Source organism: Capra hircus, chromosome 5 (assembly GCF_001704415.2).
Source record: "Capra hircus breed San Clemente chromosome 5, ASM170441v1, whole genome shotgun sequence".
Classification (NCBI taxonomy): Eukaryota; Metazoa; Chordata; class Mammalia; order Artiodactyla; family Bovidae; genus Capra; species Capra hircus.
Genome location: NC_030812.1, coordinates 19,299,055 through 19,313,724, shown reverse-complemented (window position 1 = coordinate 19,313,724; position 14,670 = coordinate 19,299,055). Strand labels below are relative to the sequence as shown.

The window sequence follows — 14,670 nt, the reverse complement described above, 5'->3', positions numbered from 1 at the left end:
ATACATTTAATACTTGCTCTGGTTATCAGTTTTCATTGCTTATGAGTTTGTTGAAGATAATTGCAATGCTGACTCCTCCTCAAATCTTGTAGCATATATATTATTTTGTAAGGTTGTACTCGATAGAGTCTGAAGCGGCATCACGTTGTTCGTTTTTCCAGGTTCAGTTTTTTGAATATAATATTTCCTTCTCAGAGCCTTCTCTTCTGCTTTCATAACACTATGCTCTCAAGGTTTGCTTTTTCCTGTCTGACTGGTTTCATCCGCCTCCTTTGCTTTCCTTTCCATGTCGGCAGGCCTTGGGTTTCCGATCACGGGGCACTCGCCTCTTCATCTCTGCCTTCTCCCTGGGTGATGCTCTCCGCTTCTAAGACTTCCCATCTGACTCCGACATCCGTGGCACCAGTCCAGGCTTTTCTCGCAGGCTTTGGGGCCAAAAGCTCAGTTGCTAGTAGACATCTTCATTTCCCCAGCCTCTCCAAACTTTCCCTTCGGAAGGGATACTCCCCAATTCCCCTCCTCTCTGATGAAACTGTCACCCACCTTGCTAGGTAGACTCAACTTTGACAGGAGTCTTTCGCCTGTTCTCACTCACTGGGTCGACAAGACATGGAAAATCTGTGACTCCTGCCTCTTAACTCAAGGCGTCTGCTTCTCTAGCTCCCCACCACCCTGGTTGAGGCTGCTGTCTTTCTCTTGCATAATTCAGGTAACAACATACTAACGGGTGTTTTTGCCTGTCTCCCTTCGCACTGCCTGTCACTTTCCTGCTGAAAGCTGGTAGAGGTGTTGCACTTGCTCTTAGAATGAAGTTCAGACTTCTCACTTAGGTTAACAGATGTCTTTGGGATCTGGCTCCTGCTTACTTCATCTCATCTCTTGTCTCCTCAGTGTTTGAGGCATAGCAAACTTTTCAGTTTTCTGAAATACTGTTGTGCCAAGCTCATTCTTATTCCTGGTCTTGTGATCTCTTCACCTTAAACATGCTACCTCACCCTTCCTGTGACTGTCTCTTAATCATTCCTGAGATCTCAGGTTTGGTATCTTATATTTCCCTTATCCACCCCAACTCCCTAAATTTGGATTCCAGTTCCTTTTGCTGGCTTCCGGTAACATCCTCACCACCCCCATCATTACTGCTTAACACTCTGGGTTGTGATTAACTGATTGCTTGTCGGTCTGCCCCACCAAACTACGAGTTCCTTGAAGGCAAGTGCCGGAGAAAGGCATCCCGTCTGACTCATTTCCCTTTGTATGTTTTTGCCTCTCCTTATCTGGCCTGCGGTTGGCGTTCAGGAACAAAGCCTGAGTTTGACTTCAGATAGTGATTCACTTAAATTTGAGGGGAGTCTCCTTCTTTTTTGAAATTGAGAATATGATGAGAGTATTGATCTGTTTTTCAATAAGAATCGGCACAGATCTGCACATACTTTCTTGGTCTGCATCTTTTCCTGTGTTGCTGCTGTTGAGTCACTAAGTTGTGCCCAACTCTTTGCAACGCTGTGAACTGTAGCCCACCAGGCTTCTATGTCCATGGGATTTCCCAGGCAAGAATACCAGAGTGGGTTGCCGTTTCCTCCTCTAAGGGATCTTCCCAATTCAGGGCTCAAACCCGTGTCTCTTGCATTGGCAGGTGGATTCTTAACCTCTGTGCCACTTGGGAAGCTATGTTTTCCTGTGACCCTCACTAAAAAAAGGCATCGCTGTTCCACATACAGAACATACTCAGAAATGCTGACATCTCAAGCAGAAAACTTGAGATTAGGATGTGCTGTGTATTAGCCATGATTCTCGGTTAAATCCATCTGCTTTCTCCATTTCAGTGCTTTTTCCTCTTCATTTTCTAAATTGAGACATGGTTTTATTAGCCTCAGCAGTTGGAATGCTACAGTTTCTGGTAAAACATCAGTATCTTGATAGCGTTTGCATTTTTTCCCATAATATGTCTCTTTCAGATATACAGACAGTATTCTTGAGCCATTATCTATTCATAGAATGGTGGATCCAGACCCCGAAAGCATAAATTCTGAGGCTACTTTTGATGGGTTTTTAATCTGTTTTCAAATCTGTTTCCCCTTTGTGAAGCTAACTGGGCCATTGGAAGATCAATGCCTTGGCCTCATTGCTGCTCCACTACAATCTGTGGAGCCAGTAGGTCTAGTCAGAAGAGTTCTCATTCTATCTATCTGTTATTTTTTCTAAATGATTTGATACCATATCATCTATTTTTAAAGCTAGGACCCTGTAGTCTCAATTTCAACAGGGCTTACCTTTCTCTTCCCCACACAGTTTGCTTTTCTCCCTCCTCACAGTGGAAACGTCTTCCTATACATGTAGCAGCCTGACACCCATGCCCTGGGTTCCATTCCCAACCCTGGCTTCTGCAGAGGTTTGCTCTAGATTAACTAGTCTGTGTCACCAGTGTGGTCGGTCATTTCCATTGCTAAATAGCTTGCCTTAATATCCGTCAGTTCAGTTCAGTTGCTCAGTCGTGTCCGACACTGAGACCCCGTGAATCGCAGCACGCCAGGCCTCCCTGTCCCATCACCAACTCCTGGAGTTCACTCAGACTCACGTCCATCGAGTCGGTGATGCCATCCAGCCATCTCATCCTCTGTCGTCCCCTTCTCCTCCTGCTCTCAATCCCTCCCAGCATCAGAGTCTTTTCCAATGAGTCAACTTTTCGCATGAGGTGGCCAAAGCACTGGAGTTTCAGCTTTAACATCAGTCCTTCCAAAGAACACCTGGGACCAATCTCCTTTAGAATGGACTGGTTGGATCTCCTTGCAGTCCAAGGGACTCTCAAGAGTCTTCTCCAACACCACAGTTCAAAAGCATCAAGTCTTCGGCGCACAGGTTGTATCTGTCACTCATCTTTAAAAAAGCAGAATGGTTTTGTTTATCCATTTTGTAGTAAAGAGCAAAATAAAGCAGTAAAGCATTGAGGTGAAATGTGGCACTGAGGGCGGCAGCGCCGTGGTTCACCCCTGTGTGCGTGTGTGTTCAGTCGCGCCCAGCTCTGCGCGACGCCATGAACTGCAGCCCGCCAGGCTCCTCTGCCGGTGGGGTTTTCCCGGCAAGACTGCAGAGGTGGGTCGCCTTTTTTTTCCCCTTTACTCTGTTTCCTTGGCTGCTCTATTTCTTGTCATTGTATCACATGCCTGGCAGTTACCTGTGCTCATTGTTTCCACTTAACTCATTCCCAGACTAGCTTCCATGCCGCCTCTTGGAGGTTCCTTATCAGTCATCAGCCCCCATCTAGTGAAGGCCAGTTGTCCAGTCTGTCTTCATTTTATTCCACCTTTGCAACAGCATTTGATATGATCGGCCACATCATCCTTTTTAAAAACTGGCTTTCTGTGGTACTCCATGAACGTGTGTCTGTGTGTGTGTGTCCCCATTTCCTCGTGGTTGCCTTTGGTGTTTTGAGAACCCTCTCTGACCGTCAAATGTTGGAGTGCTCCAAGGCTCCCACCTCAGTCTGGCTTCCTTCTTGTCAGTGGACTCTAGCTCTCCAGGGGCTGCCATGAGGCCCGTGGGTCCAGAATCATCTGTATAGTGAGATTCTCTGGCTCAGACCTCTCCCTGAGTTCTGAATATGGATAACCAGCCATCTACTAGACATTTCCACCTGTTTGTTTAATAGGCATATCATGTTTAACCCTGTAAAGCAGAACCATGAACTCCTGCCTCCCTTTTTCCACCCAGTTCTGCTGTTCCCAAAGCCTGCCGTATCTTGATAAATGTCTCTGTCTTCCATCCATTTAGGTGCATGGGCAAAAAAGAGTCTAGGTAGTATGCTTTATCCTAATGGGTTTTTTTTTTTTTTTCCTTTCATCCTCATCCAGTCCTTCAGCAAGTTCTAACTGATTTCCGTACAAGATGCCTGGAAGATGCAGGGGCTCTGCCTCCGGTTTGGAAACCCGGAGCCACCGACCACCACCTCTCATTTTGTACCGTGGAGACCAGTGCTCTCCCGGCTGGTCTTCTCCTCCACTCCAGTTTGTCCTTCAGCCAGTTTAAATGAGATTAGTTACCACTACCCTCCTGTGATGCCTCCTAGTGGTGTCCATTGCACTTAGAATAAATGCCAGTCCTCTCTCTATTATTTTAACTCTCCCTCTCTCCCTCCAGTGCAGTATAAGCGTGCTGAATGTAAGAGCTTTTTGTTCACCCTGACTTCTCAGCAAAGCACAACAGACAGTACCTGGGCGTAGTAAATATCAGAGAGGGGGACAGACTGTTGCTGCAAAACTCTTGACTGGGTTCCGTAAGTTTGTTATTTTAACTTAATAGGAATCCGTTGTCCCCAAAATAGAGTTAGAACCTATAGTGTTCAGTTTGTAACTTGTCTTCCTCCTTACTTAATAAACTATTGCCCTGTAGTTTATGATTTATATACTTGGTACCTTCTTTGGTCCTCCCAAACAGTCTAGGTTTTACCAATAAATATTAGTTCTGCTCATCCCCCCAGCCCCAGCCCCAAAGGAGTAAGTGACTTGCCCAAGATTTCAGCAGGTTCACTGGAACCTAGGTCTTCTAATTCCTAAACCAGATAGCTTTGGCGGTACAGTGTTCTAGGTGTGTGCTTGTATATGTGGGGGGAGCATAGAAGAATTATGCTAATCTTTGGATCAGTTGCTTTTTTACTTCCTATATTCCCTCCAAGATAACATTTTAAAGCCATCTTTAGCTCTGTGGCTGTTCTTTTCAGCATTAACATAAAATATTGGCCCCTGTTACAACCAACATCATAAGTTAGGACTTAATCAATTATTTTTATAGTTACAGTGATATTTAAAACTGAGGTGTTGTATGTAATTGATGGTTGACTGTTAAGGGTAAATTAAACTGATGGAACTAATATCTTCAAACATATTTCTTAGAAAAAAAGTGGAGACTAACACAGGGAAGGAACAAGAATCTTTTATTTTTGCTGTAATGGCATTAAAATATAAGACAGAACAAACCTACCCAGTATATAATAATCATTGCTTCATAAAAGAAAGACTGCTTAATTTGAAAAGCATTAGGCACATAATTTCAGGAAATCTCAAAGTATAGTTCTTTAAAACAAATACATTTCGTTTTGTAGAAAACCTCACTACATTGATTCCCTTCAGTTCAGTTCAGTTCAGTCGCTCAGTCATGTCCGACTCTTAGCGACCCCATGAATCGAAGCACGCCAGGCCTCCCTGTCCATCACCAGCTCCCGGAGTTTAAACCCCCAATTAAACCGCGGATGGCTGTTAACTCTCCGCAGCCAGGATTGGTGAAAGGATTGCTCTCACCTGAAGGAATAGTTTGTGAAATCCGAGTCATACTTTGCAGGTTTCCTCTCTCCCGATACCTTTCCCCCAGACGCTGTCAGTGCAGTCCCTCACCGTCTGTCTTTCTGTTGACTGACTCAGAGCCTCGAGCCCCGTGGAAGGTTTCAGTGGATGACTTCTGTCGTCAGAAATCTAAGGTGCTTTCCACACCGCCCAGTGTGGACCTGACTTTGTTATAGTTGCTAGTGACAACCTTCTTTGGAAGCTTTTCGGTATCTTTAACAAGTAAATAAATAATAATAAACCAAAGTAAATCTTTAAAGCCCTGTATATACATTTCTCATTGTTGATTCTGACAGTGAGCTTGCTTTGTTCTCTCTTTACTCTCTGCCTGCCTCACATCCGGAATCGTAGCTAAAGCGAGCCGAGAGCTTTCCAGTGATCTGCTGCCCTCCTGAATTCTTCCCTGGCTATTCTCCAAAAAACAGAGTTGAGGCTACTTCATTCTAGATTTAACTATATAATGATAAAAGTCCTGTCATCCCGGTATCTCTGTCCCCTTCTTCATTGTTCTTAAACTTGGGGAAAATGTCCTTTGTCACTGCTGCTTCTGTTTCCCTACCTCCATAATAATGTAAGTGTGGACATCCTTTGCAGTAGCTAATTGGGATGTATCTAGGCTTGACAGGATCGTCAGGATTAAATTAGAGGAGGACTAACTTGGTAGGTGAAGAAAAGGCAAATTTGATCATGCAGCTCTCTCTTAACTTTCATAGCTTTCTAATTTCATGCTCTCGGCAGTAAATAGTATTTCCCACAAAATGTATCTTTTCCTTAACAGTGACAGTCAGTCAATAGCACCACCTATTTCTCCAATTGAAAATAAATCCTAAAAGTCAAGCTTGAAGGAAAGGTCATCCTAAGTCTCCCAGTTTTTGTGATTTAAAGATCTTTCGTCACTTGAATTAGAAGTTTTAAGGCTTATGATAGGTGAGCTTTTCATTGTTCAGCAAATAAGAATGAAAGTAAAAAAAACAACTTGCACTTGTTAACTAAGATGCCGTAAGTAAATCGAATAAACATCTTTATATACTTCCCTACTTTTGGAAGAAAAGTACAAGGAAAGATCGGGGAACTGTTTAATTCCAATCTAAAACTATCAAACATATCATTTCTGGTTCTCTAACAGTCTATATAGATGGTATAGGTAGTATGAACAAAAAGCAGCGGTTGGGAAAAGGGCAGTTAATTCAGACTTGTCTTGTCTACTTAAAATATTTTCTTCAAGCGCCGCACATGTGTTTTGGTGATTTAGATTGCGTGCAGTTAGTCTAACTCACAGGAAGAAACCATTTTGGTAAGATCTTATATGCATTGTGTCCAAATGTAATGAATCTATAAAGTGTAGAGAATGTGTTTTGAATAAAATATTTTCATTTGTAAGTAGTAAAACCGTTCACTGAAATTTCTTTCTTCTTACTAGGTTTAAGTGGAAACCCTGCAGATATAGAGAGAAGAGAAGCAGTATTTGGAAGGAATTTTATACCTCCTAAAAAGCCGAAAACCTTTCTCCAGCTAGTATGGGAAGCATTACAAGATGTCACTCTAATTATATTAGAAATTGCAGCCATAGTATCATTGGGCCTTTCTTTCTATCAGCCTCCAGAAGGGGAGAATGCACGTAAGTAAATTGGTAGGGGAGAAAAGACTGCTACGTGTGAAGTTCAGCTCATTTCCTTACTTGCTGCTAAGTCGCTTCAGTCGTGTCCGACTCTGTGCGACCCCATAGACGGCAGCCCACCAGGCTCCCCCGTCCCTGGGATTCTCCAGGCAGGAACACTGGAGTGGGTTGCCATTTCCTTCTCCACATTTGCTTACTTAGTACGTAATAAAAATAGCAGGTCAGCATTTATTAAGTTTGCTGTATGCTAGAAATCATTCTAATAGTGCTTTTTAATAGTTCTTTAAATATATTACCTCAGATAGTTTTCCCAAGAGTCCTGTAAGATAGATAGTGTCATCTGCATTTTACAAGTGAGATGCAGAGGTTAAGTAACTTGCCCACATACGCATATTCTGTGTCTGACAAGGAGCTAAGCATGTATACAATGTGTTATGTGTCATGGTGGTTTTTAAGTTCTTTAGAACACTGTTGTGAAATAATTAGTTTTTAATTTGGGGTGTTTTAAAAGAACCTTTTGGAAAATCATTATAAAAGCAAAATTTATTCTTTTCCCCAGGCTATGACTTTCCAAGTACTTTAAATATTGTATATAGTTTATTGTTACGTGCATGGTTTGGATAATTTCTTTACTGTCTTAGAAATGTTTACGCTACAAAGTATTCTGCTTAAGGAAACTTGGCTTTAACCTGTAGCTGCAGATGACTTTGTTTTTCTCCTGTCTTTCTATGTCTTTCATTTCTTTTTTAAATTTCTTCGTTTTCTTTAGAGCAAATTATTTTAAATGGATTTTCCTGACAGTACTTTCTATATCTGACAGGAGATCTAGCTTGGTTTTGATCACTATATTTAAGGAGCTATAGGGTGAACCAGTGGTATTTTATATGTCAGGAGAATGATTCACCAAAATATTTTTGTTTGCAAAAGCTTCATTCTTCTGTCTTACAAGTTATGAAGGGTTATAATTAAGTATTTGCTAACTTGGCTTAGGTAATCATTTAAATTAATTCTTCAAAGGTATGCCTAGAGCTCAAGTGAGAGAGAACTTCTTGGGGGTCGGGGGGCAGAGTGAGAGGAGACAGCTGGTCACAGAATAAGGACATTTACCTGAGGCTGAAGTCTGTGTAGGTCAGGGTTTCTCAGAGTGGCACTGTTGACGTTTTGCACTGGAACATCATTGTCATCTGTTCGTTGTACCATCGCCTAGTTGAGGCAAGTCAAAACATCTCCAAAGATAGCGAGCATCCTTTAAGGGGGCAGAAGTGCCTGTGGGTGAAAATCTCTTATGTAGATAGATAAAAGAGGATTTGGCAATAGTCTGGGCAGTATTGAGCCAGATTATTTTTTAAACTTTTATTTGTTGAATAAATGGTACATACTTTAATGTTGAAAAATTAGAGGGAAGATGGCATTTCAAAGGAAATGATATTTACTGAAAATCCCACTGTTTAGAGATTATTGCTCACCATTTTGAGATATCTATATCCTCTCAGATGAAAAATTTATTTTAGTTGTCACTAATGGTGCTCATGTGTGTGCATGTGTGCACAAGTGGGTGGGCGTGAGGATGTGTAAGTGTGTGTGTTTTTTTATCTGGAAAAGGAGGTGATACAGCTAACTTCTTCACTGCTGGGTTTACCCAGCTGTCATTGTAGAATATTTGGAATTGGTATTCTAGCCTTAAGTGAGTTAACAGGTGATTAAAAACTTTTTACTTGTGACATTCTTTTCCCAGGACTGTAAGAAAACTGAAGAAAAATGTTTTCAGTGGGAGTGGGTTTTTTTATTCACAGAATCTGGACACATCTTGGAATTCACCCTGCTTCATTTGTACAGTGTAGTGACAGGCCCTTTTTCAAATTTGCTGATGGAGATAACTGGTGTTATATCCAACTGAGAAGATAATCTAGAGTTGTTGGTGTCTTCTGGCCATTTAAAGAGACTCAGGATCTATTAGAAGGTCTTAATAAACAATATAAAGATGTTTTTGCTCCGTGGTAAAAGTTATGTAGTGTTTGCACTTTAAAAAAATATGCTTTTATATGTATTTCATGTATCTTTTCATCGTATTTAACACTTAAGAAGAAGTGGTGACTTGCTTAAAAGGAAATCCAGTAATTATAAATCTATAGTCATAGAAATCCAGATTATCAAAATTTCTTACTAGTGCTGTTTGGTATGAAAATAAGCACTATAACCCAGAAATCTGCAGCCCATACAGCTAGTGGTTCTCAGACTCCTTGGTATCAGAACCCTTTTACACTCTCAAAGTACTGAGAACTCCAAAAGTTTTGATCATGTGAGTTATAGCAGTAGGTATTTACTATATTCTAAATTAAAACTGAGAAATTTAAAAATATCAGTGCATTTAAAAATAATAAATATTGTTAGCATATAATTATACTTACTATAATTAATGAATGAAGTTTAAAATGTAGTGGTATTTTTAATTTCATTGTGCCTAGTTACTGTCTGGCTTAATTAAAGATAACTGGATTCTCATCAGCGTCTGCAGTCATTGTGTTTAGCTCATGTAGTTTTTGGAAAGTTTCACTGTACATTCATGAAATATGAGACAAACAGCATCTTAGTATTATTGTAAAAACAGTTTTGACCTTGAGGATCCCCCTCGAGTTCCTGAACAATACTTTGAGAACTGTTTCTTTGTGCTGTTCATATATACACTGCACGTATGACCCAAGAATCACATAGGGGATTTGAGAATGGCGTAGTTGCCCTGTGATAGCATAGGCTGAATTCAAATGGTAAGTACCTCTCAGGTAAATATATTTACAAGGGAGCACTTTTAGTAAAATTGGTATTTATTACTTTATTTATACTTGGACTTTACTGAAAACATCATTACTTTTTCTTCTATTTTCCACGTATAACTGGTAAACTACAGCCCTTTCCTAACTTTGATTTTAGAGAATAATCTTTCCCTGCAGCTCCCTTAAAAGTTTGTAACGGTCATCAGTAGGAAAAGTATTCAATTTCTAGAAATACTTTACTACTGTCTACTTCTAGATCATTCTGACTTTGTGTGATATAAAGTAGAACTGTATATGAAATGAAATATGTCACTAACTGCTCTCTTTAGAAATACTCAGTAGTTTAGTTAAAAATACATGTGCATGTGAGATTTAAAACTGAAAATTAAATAATTCTCTCACAGTTCCTTTCCTTTAACCTCAGTTTCACTGTCTTTAAACTTCTTTATTTACCCTATAAAGAAAAGATCTGAGTAAATGTCTTCAAACGATACGTTTATGTTTTATATATATTTAAAGCTATATATAATGTAAGCATTTTAAAACATACAAAAATAGATTTAAAAGGTGAAAGTTTTAAATTTTTATATTTAGCAGCCATAAGACATCTTTATTGATGGCATGATTGAATGTATATTATTATATTTTATAATCTTGATTTGGCCTGATTTGCGTCTTAAGTTTGTTTTCTTTCAAAACTTGGTTTTAATGTCTCTCATAGGTGGGAAAAAACTCATAATGTTAAATAAATCCAAGTAGAAAATTTTAGTGTACTCACTAAATCGTGATACTTATGATACATCCACCAGTCACATAAAAGTTTTTGTTGAAATATGACTGGTAAATTTCATCTTGTAAAGTACTGCATTGTTATGTTTTTAGCTAGTAAGAGCAAAGCCCCCTGCAGTGCTTTATTTCGAAGATTATATTTTAGCACTGCCTCCAAGTTGGTGAAAGTGGTCAATACAGTATTTCAGCCTTTCTCTGTTCTTGAGTTCAGATTTGCCAGATAAATCTGACTCAGAAAGCAAATCTCCTATCTTCTGGGCAGGGGTGTAGGTAAGGATCAGCTATCTTTACAGCTTCTGCTATTTAAAATACCAACCATAGATTCACTTAACTAGTTATTGTATGCAGTGATACATGGTTATTTGTTCAGCTTGAAAATAATCAAAATAGAAATTTCAGTATTTGAATGGCTAGGCTGGCCCATTCAGTAGACCATCTTGCCATCTCTTTTGGAGAACATACTTTATACCCCTTGATCACTGAATCCTACTGATGTTCACAGGGTATTTTTCATGATTGTTCACGTCCGTTTCACCCCAGTTGATTTTTCTCCAGTTTCTGCTTTCTCTTTATCTGTCCTACACACCTCTCACCAGTTCATCTTTATTCAGCACCCTTGCACCTCAAGTCTCCCTTCAGTTATTCTCACTATTCTGGAATATGTGTTAATGATTTCTAGTGTTGTGTTTACTTATTATTTTCTTGTGAATAATCCTTTTCCTGTTCTGCATGTCCTAAAAGAGCCGATGACTTTCAGAGAGTTTAGCTCAACCCTCAGTAAGAATTAACTTTACATAGGAACACAGAACATGTTCCATCATGTGAGTTTATAAATGACCAAAGTAAGCTTTCAGAAAACAATACTTGTCTTTACTACATGTATATCTTCTCTGTTTTGTCTGTTTTATTTCTCAAAGTTTGGTCATGAGCCACTGAATTGGTTTTAGACTCACAAATAGACTATAGCCCAGGATCCCAAAAGAGCGCTGCCCTTGCTCTTTCTTCACCATTCCTGACCCTGCAGTTGTGAGCTTTCTTTTTTCCCTCCTCCTGTCTTCTTCTAAACTCTTTTATGCTGACCTTAATGCCTCTCCGCAGTTCTCATCCCTTAAATCTACACGGCCAGCTCCCTTGTGTCATTTGGCTCCTGAATCAAATGTCACGGACACTTCAGAAGGGCCTCTGTTCACTTAAGCACGATTAGCCTTCTTTTTATTTGATAGCACATCATCATATTTTATTTTCTTCATGGCATTTGCAATATCTGAAATTAACTATTTGTGTTTTAGTAACTGAATTCTTCATATACTGTCCACACCTGCCAGTCTGAATATAGGTTCTCTAAGGAGAGAGAGCTTATATGTCTTATTCATCATCACATCCTTAGCTTCGAAAACGGTGCCTGGCACCAAGGGTAGGTTGCCAATAGCTGAATTAATGAGCAGCACTTGGCTTAAAATTTTATCTTATGAAAGTTAAGCTTTTATCATACTACAGTGGTGTTGATATGTCAAATAAGCGTGATTCATGGGTAACACATAATACTTAGTTTCTATATGTGGCTTGCCTACTGTATGTTATAATTAATAGCATTGGTTGAGGATGAGCAAGTTTCAGCCACCTTCTTTATAAATGTCTTCTCATGTAATCCTTGCAACAACTCTGCAGTAAGTGGTGGTCTCCCTAACTTGACAGATGAAGAAACTGAGTCTCAAAAATAAGTAACTTGCCTTAGGTCGAGATTTAATCTTTCCAGTTTCCTCCCTCTTAACTAGCACCTTGGACTGCCTCCCTGTCCTGAAGATGAGAATCTTTGGAGGCAGAGAACTTGAAATTAACAGAGTTAGCATCGTCCTCACTGTGGAATGCTTTGAGTCAATAAGGTGTTCAGAGCTCTACGTAAAATTAACGGAACATATAAGCATCATAATTACATATCTCTTGCTATCAATTCAGAATCTTTTTTGATAAGCATTTTCTTTCTTTCCAAATAGTTTGTGGAGACGTTTCTGTTGGAGAGGAAGAAGGTGAAGGTGAAACTGGTTGGATTGAAGGAGCAGCAATCCTCTTGTCAGTAGTGTGTGTGGTGTTAGTAACAGCTTTTAATGACTGGAGTAAGGAAAAGCAGTTTAGAGGTTTGCAGAGTCGAATTGAACAAGAACAGAAGTTCACAGTCATCAGGGGTGGTCAGGTCATTCAGATACCCGTAGCTGACATTACTGTTGGAGACATCGCTCAAGTGAAATATGGTAAGTAAAACAGGGCAGTCCATGTGTCATGTGATGTGATTTTATTGTAATCTTGTTCACAGCTTGGCTTACCATTATTATTTTGTTTTAGGTGATCTTCTTCCCGCTGATGGCATACTTATTCAAGGCAATGATCTTAAGATTGATGAAAGCTCTTTGACCGGTGAATCTGATCATGTTAAGAAGTCTTTAGATAAAGATCCCTTACTTTTATCAGGTATGAATTTCTTTTTAACTTTTAACTTTTTCCTCCTCCACGACTGTACACCCCTGTCGGTAGTTTCCCCCAAGAGCCAGTAATACAGAGAGGATTCTGTAGTTTGTATTAGCTTCTAGCCTTATAATCCTTAGAGAGTTTTTTTTTGTAAGCTGGCAGAGACTTTAGAGATCTTTAAATTCAGAACTGTGTTTTATAAATGAGAAACTTGAGTCCAAAAAAACAGAAGAGTTGAGAGTCAGTGTTAATGTTCAGTTCAGTCCAGTCCAGTCGCTCAGTCGTGTCTGACTGTTTGCGACCCCATGAATCATAGCACACCAGGCCTCCCTGTCCATCACCATCTCCCGGAGTTTACTCAGACTCACCTCCATCAAGTCAGGGATGCCATCCAGCCATCTCATCCTCTGTCGTCCCTTTCTCCTCCTGCCCCCAATCCCTCCCAGCATCAGAGTCTTTTCCAATGAGTCAACTCTTCACATGAGGTGGCCAAAGTACTGGAGTTTCAGCTTTAGCATCATTCCTCCCAAAGAACACGCAGGGCTGATCTCCTTCAGAATGGACTGGTTGAATCTCCTTGCAGTCCAAGGGACTCTCAAGAGTCTTCTCCAACACCACAGTTCAAAAGCATCAATTCTTCAGCGGTCAGCTGTTAATGTTAGTATAATGATAAAGTATAAACTTAATGATCTCTGTTGAATTGATCGGTTTTTCTGTGTCATATTTATTCTTCAGGCCTAGTAAAATATAAAATTAAAGAATGATTATGTGTTTAAAGCAAATTAATGCATTTTCTGTGATGATCTACATAAGCCAAGTTTTCTGTTTTTAAAAAGCTCGTAAATTCCTTAAAGCTAGCCTAATCTCACTTCCTCATTTTAACTGCTGAGGAGTGAGTCTGAGACATTAACTATTTACCTAAGGCGATATGATTAATAGTAAATAGCTCCAGGAGTAGCACCACATCTACCAGACAGAGATGAATTTGCACAAGGTTAAGACATGTTCTGAAAATGGAAGAGTGTGTATAGGTGCTGTCTGAAAAGCGGAAGTGGGTGTCTACTTAGAAGGCTCTTGTAGCAACTTAACTGTTGATCACTAGACCTGAGGTTAATTGAAAATGAAATGGAAGGGATGATGAAAAAAATTACAAGCTGCCTTCTAAAACGAAACCAAAGTACCACAACTTGTCTCCAAAAGTATGCCAGTTCCTTAACTTTTGTTTTCCAGTTTCCTGTCTTAATTTTCTTGTATTCTTTATAGAATTTGCAAAATTGCTTGTAAAACATTTGTTTTAGGTATATTTTTAGATTGAGTCACACTAGCGTTTAGAGTAAGAACATGCTGCCTATTTGTCTTTAATTATCATTTTCAGATGTTAATAGAATGCTAACATTTCCTGCATTCTAAGGAGATTCTGCTTATTTAACTGTTGAACAACTTGGCAGCTACGCTTTTTCACATCTTCTGTGTGAACTTTATATTCTAATTGGTTGGACATGGTTTTACCCAACCCAAAGTCAAACCTGTGACAAGGGTCAGTTACGTTAGAATCATGACTGTGGGGCACGTACCTAAGTTTAACTATTACCCTTTTCAAGATTTGTAACTGTGTTCCAAAAGGCTGATTGCAAAACATGTCGCCATTAAAAATCACAGTAATTTCATGTATGTACATTTATAAACACCATTGTAT

The 14,670-nt window shown here is 39.7% G+C and overlaps 1 protein-coding gene across 4 annotated transcripts in view; it reads left to right on the top strand.

The window, feature by feature from the left end:
• Window positions 1–14,670, top strand: part of ATP2B1 (ATPase plasma membrane Ca2+ transporting 1) — a 133,871-nt gene that overhangs the window by 66,222 nt on the left and 52,979 nt on the right. For all 4 annotated transcript variants that reach the window (XM_018047617.1, XM_018047613.1, XM_018047616.1 and 1 more), the window contains exons 3-5: window positions 6,754–6,951; window positions 12,506–12,760; window positions 12,852–12,977. In XM_018047617.1, coding sequence (XP_017903106.1) covers window positions 6,754–6,951; window positions 12,506–12,760; window positions 12,852–12,977 — 579 coding nt within the window. The remainder of the gene's footprint in view (window positions 1–6,753; window positions 6,952–12,505; window positions 12,761–12,851; window positions 12,978–14,670) is intronic.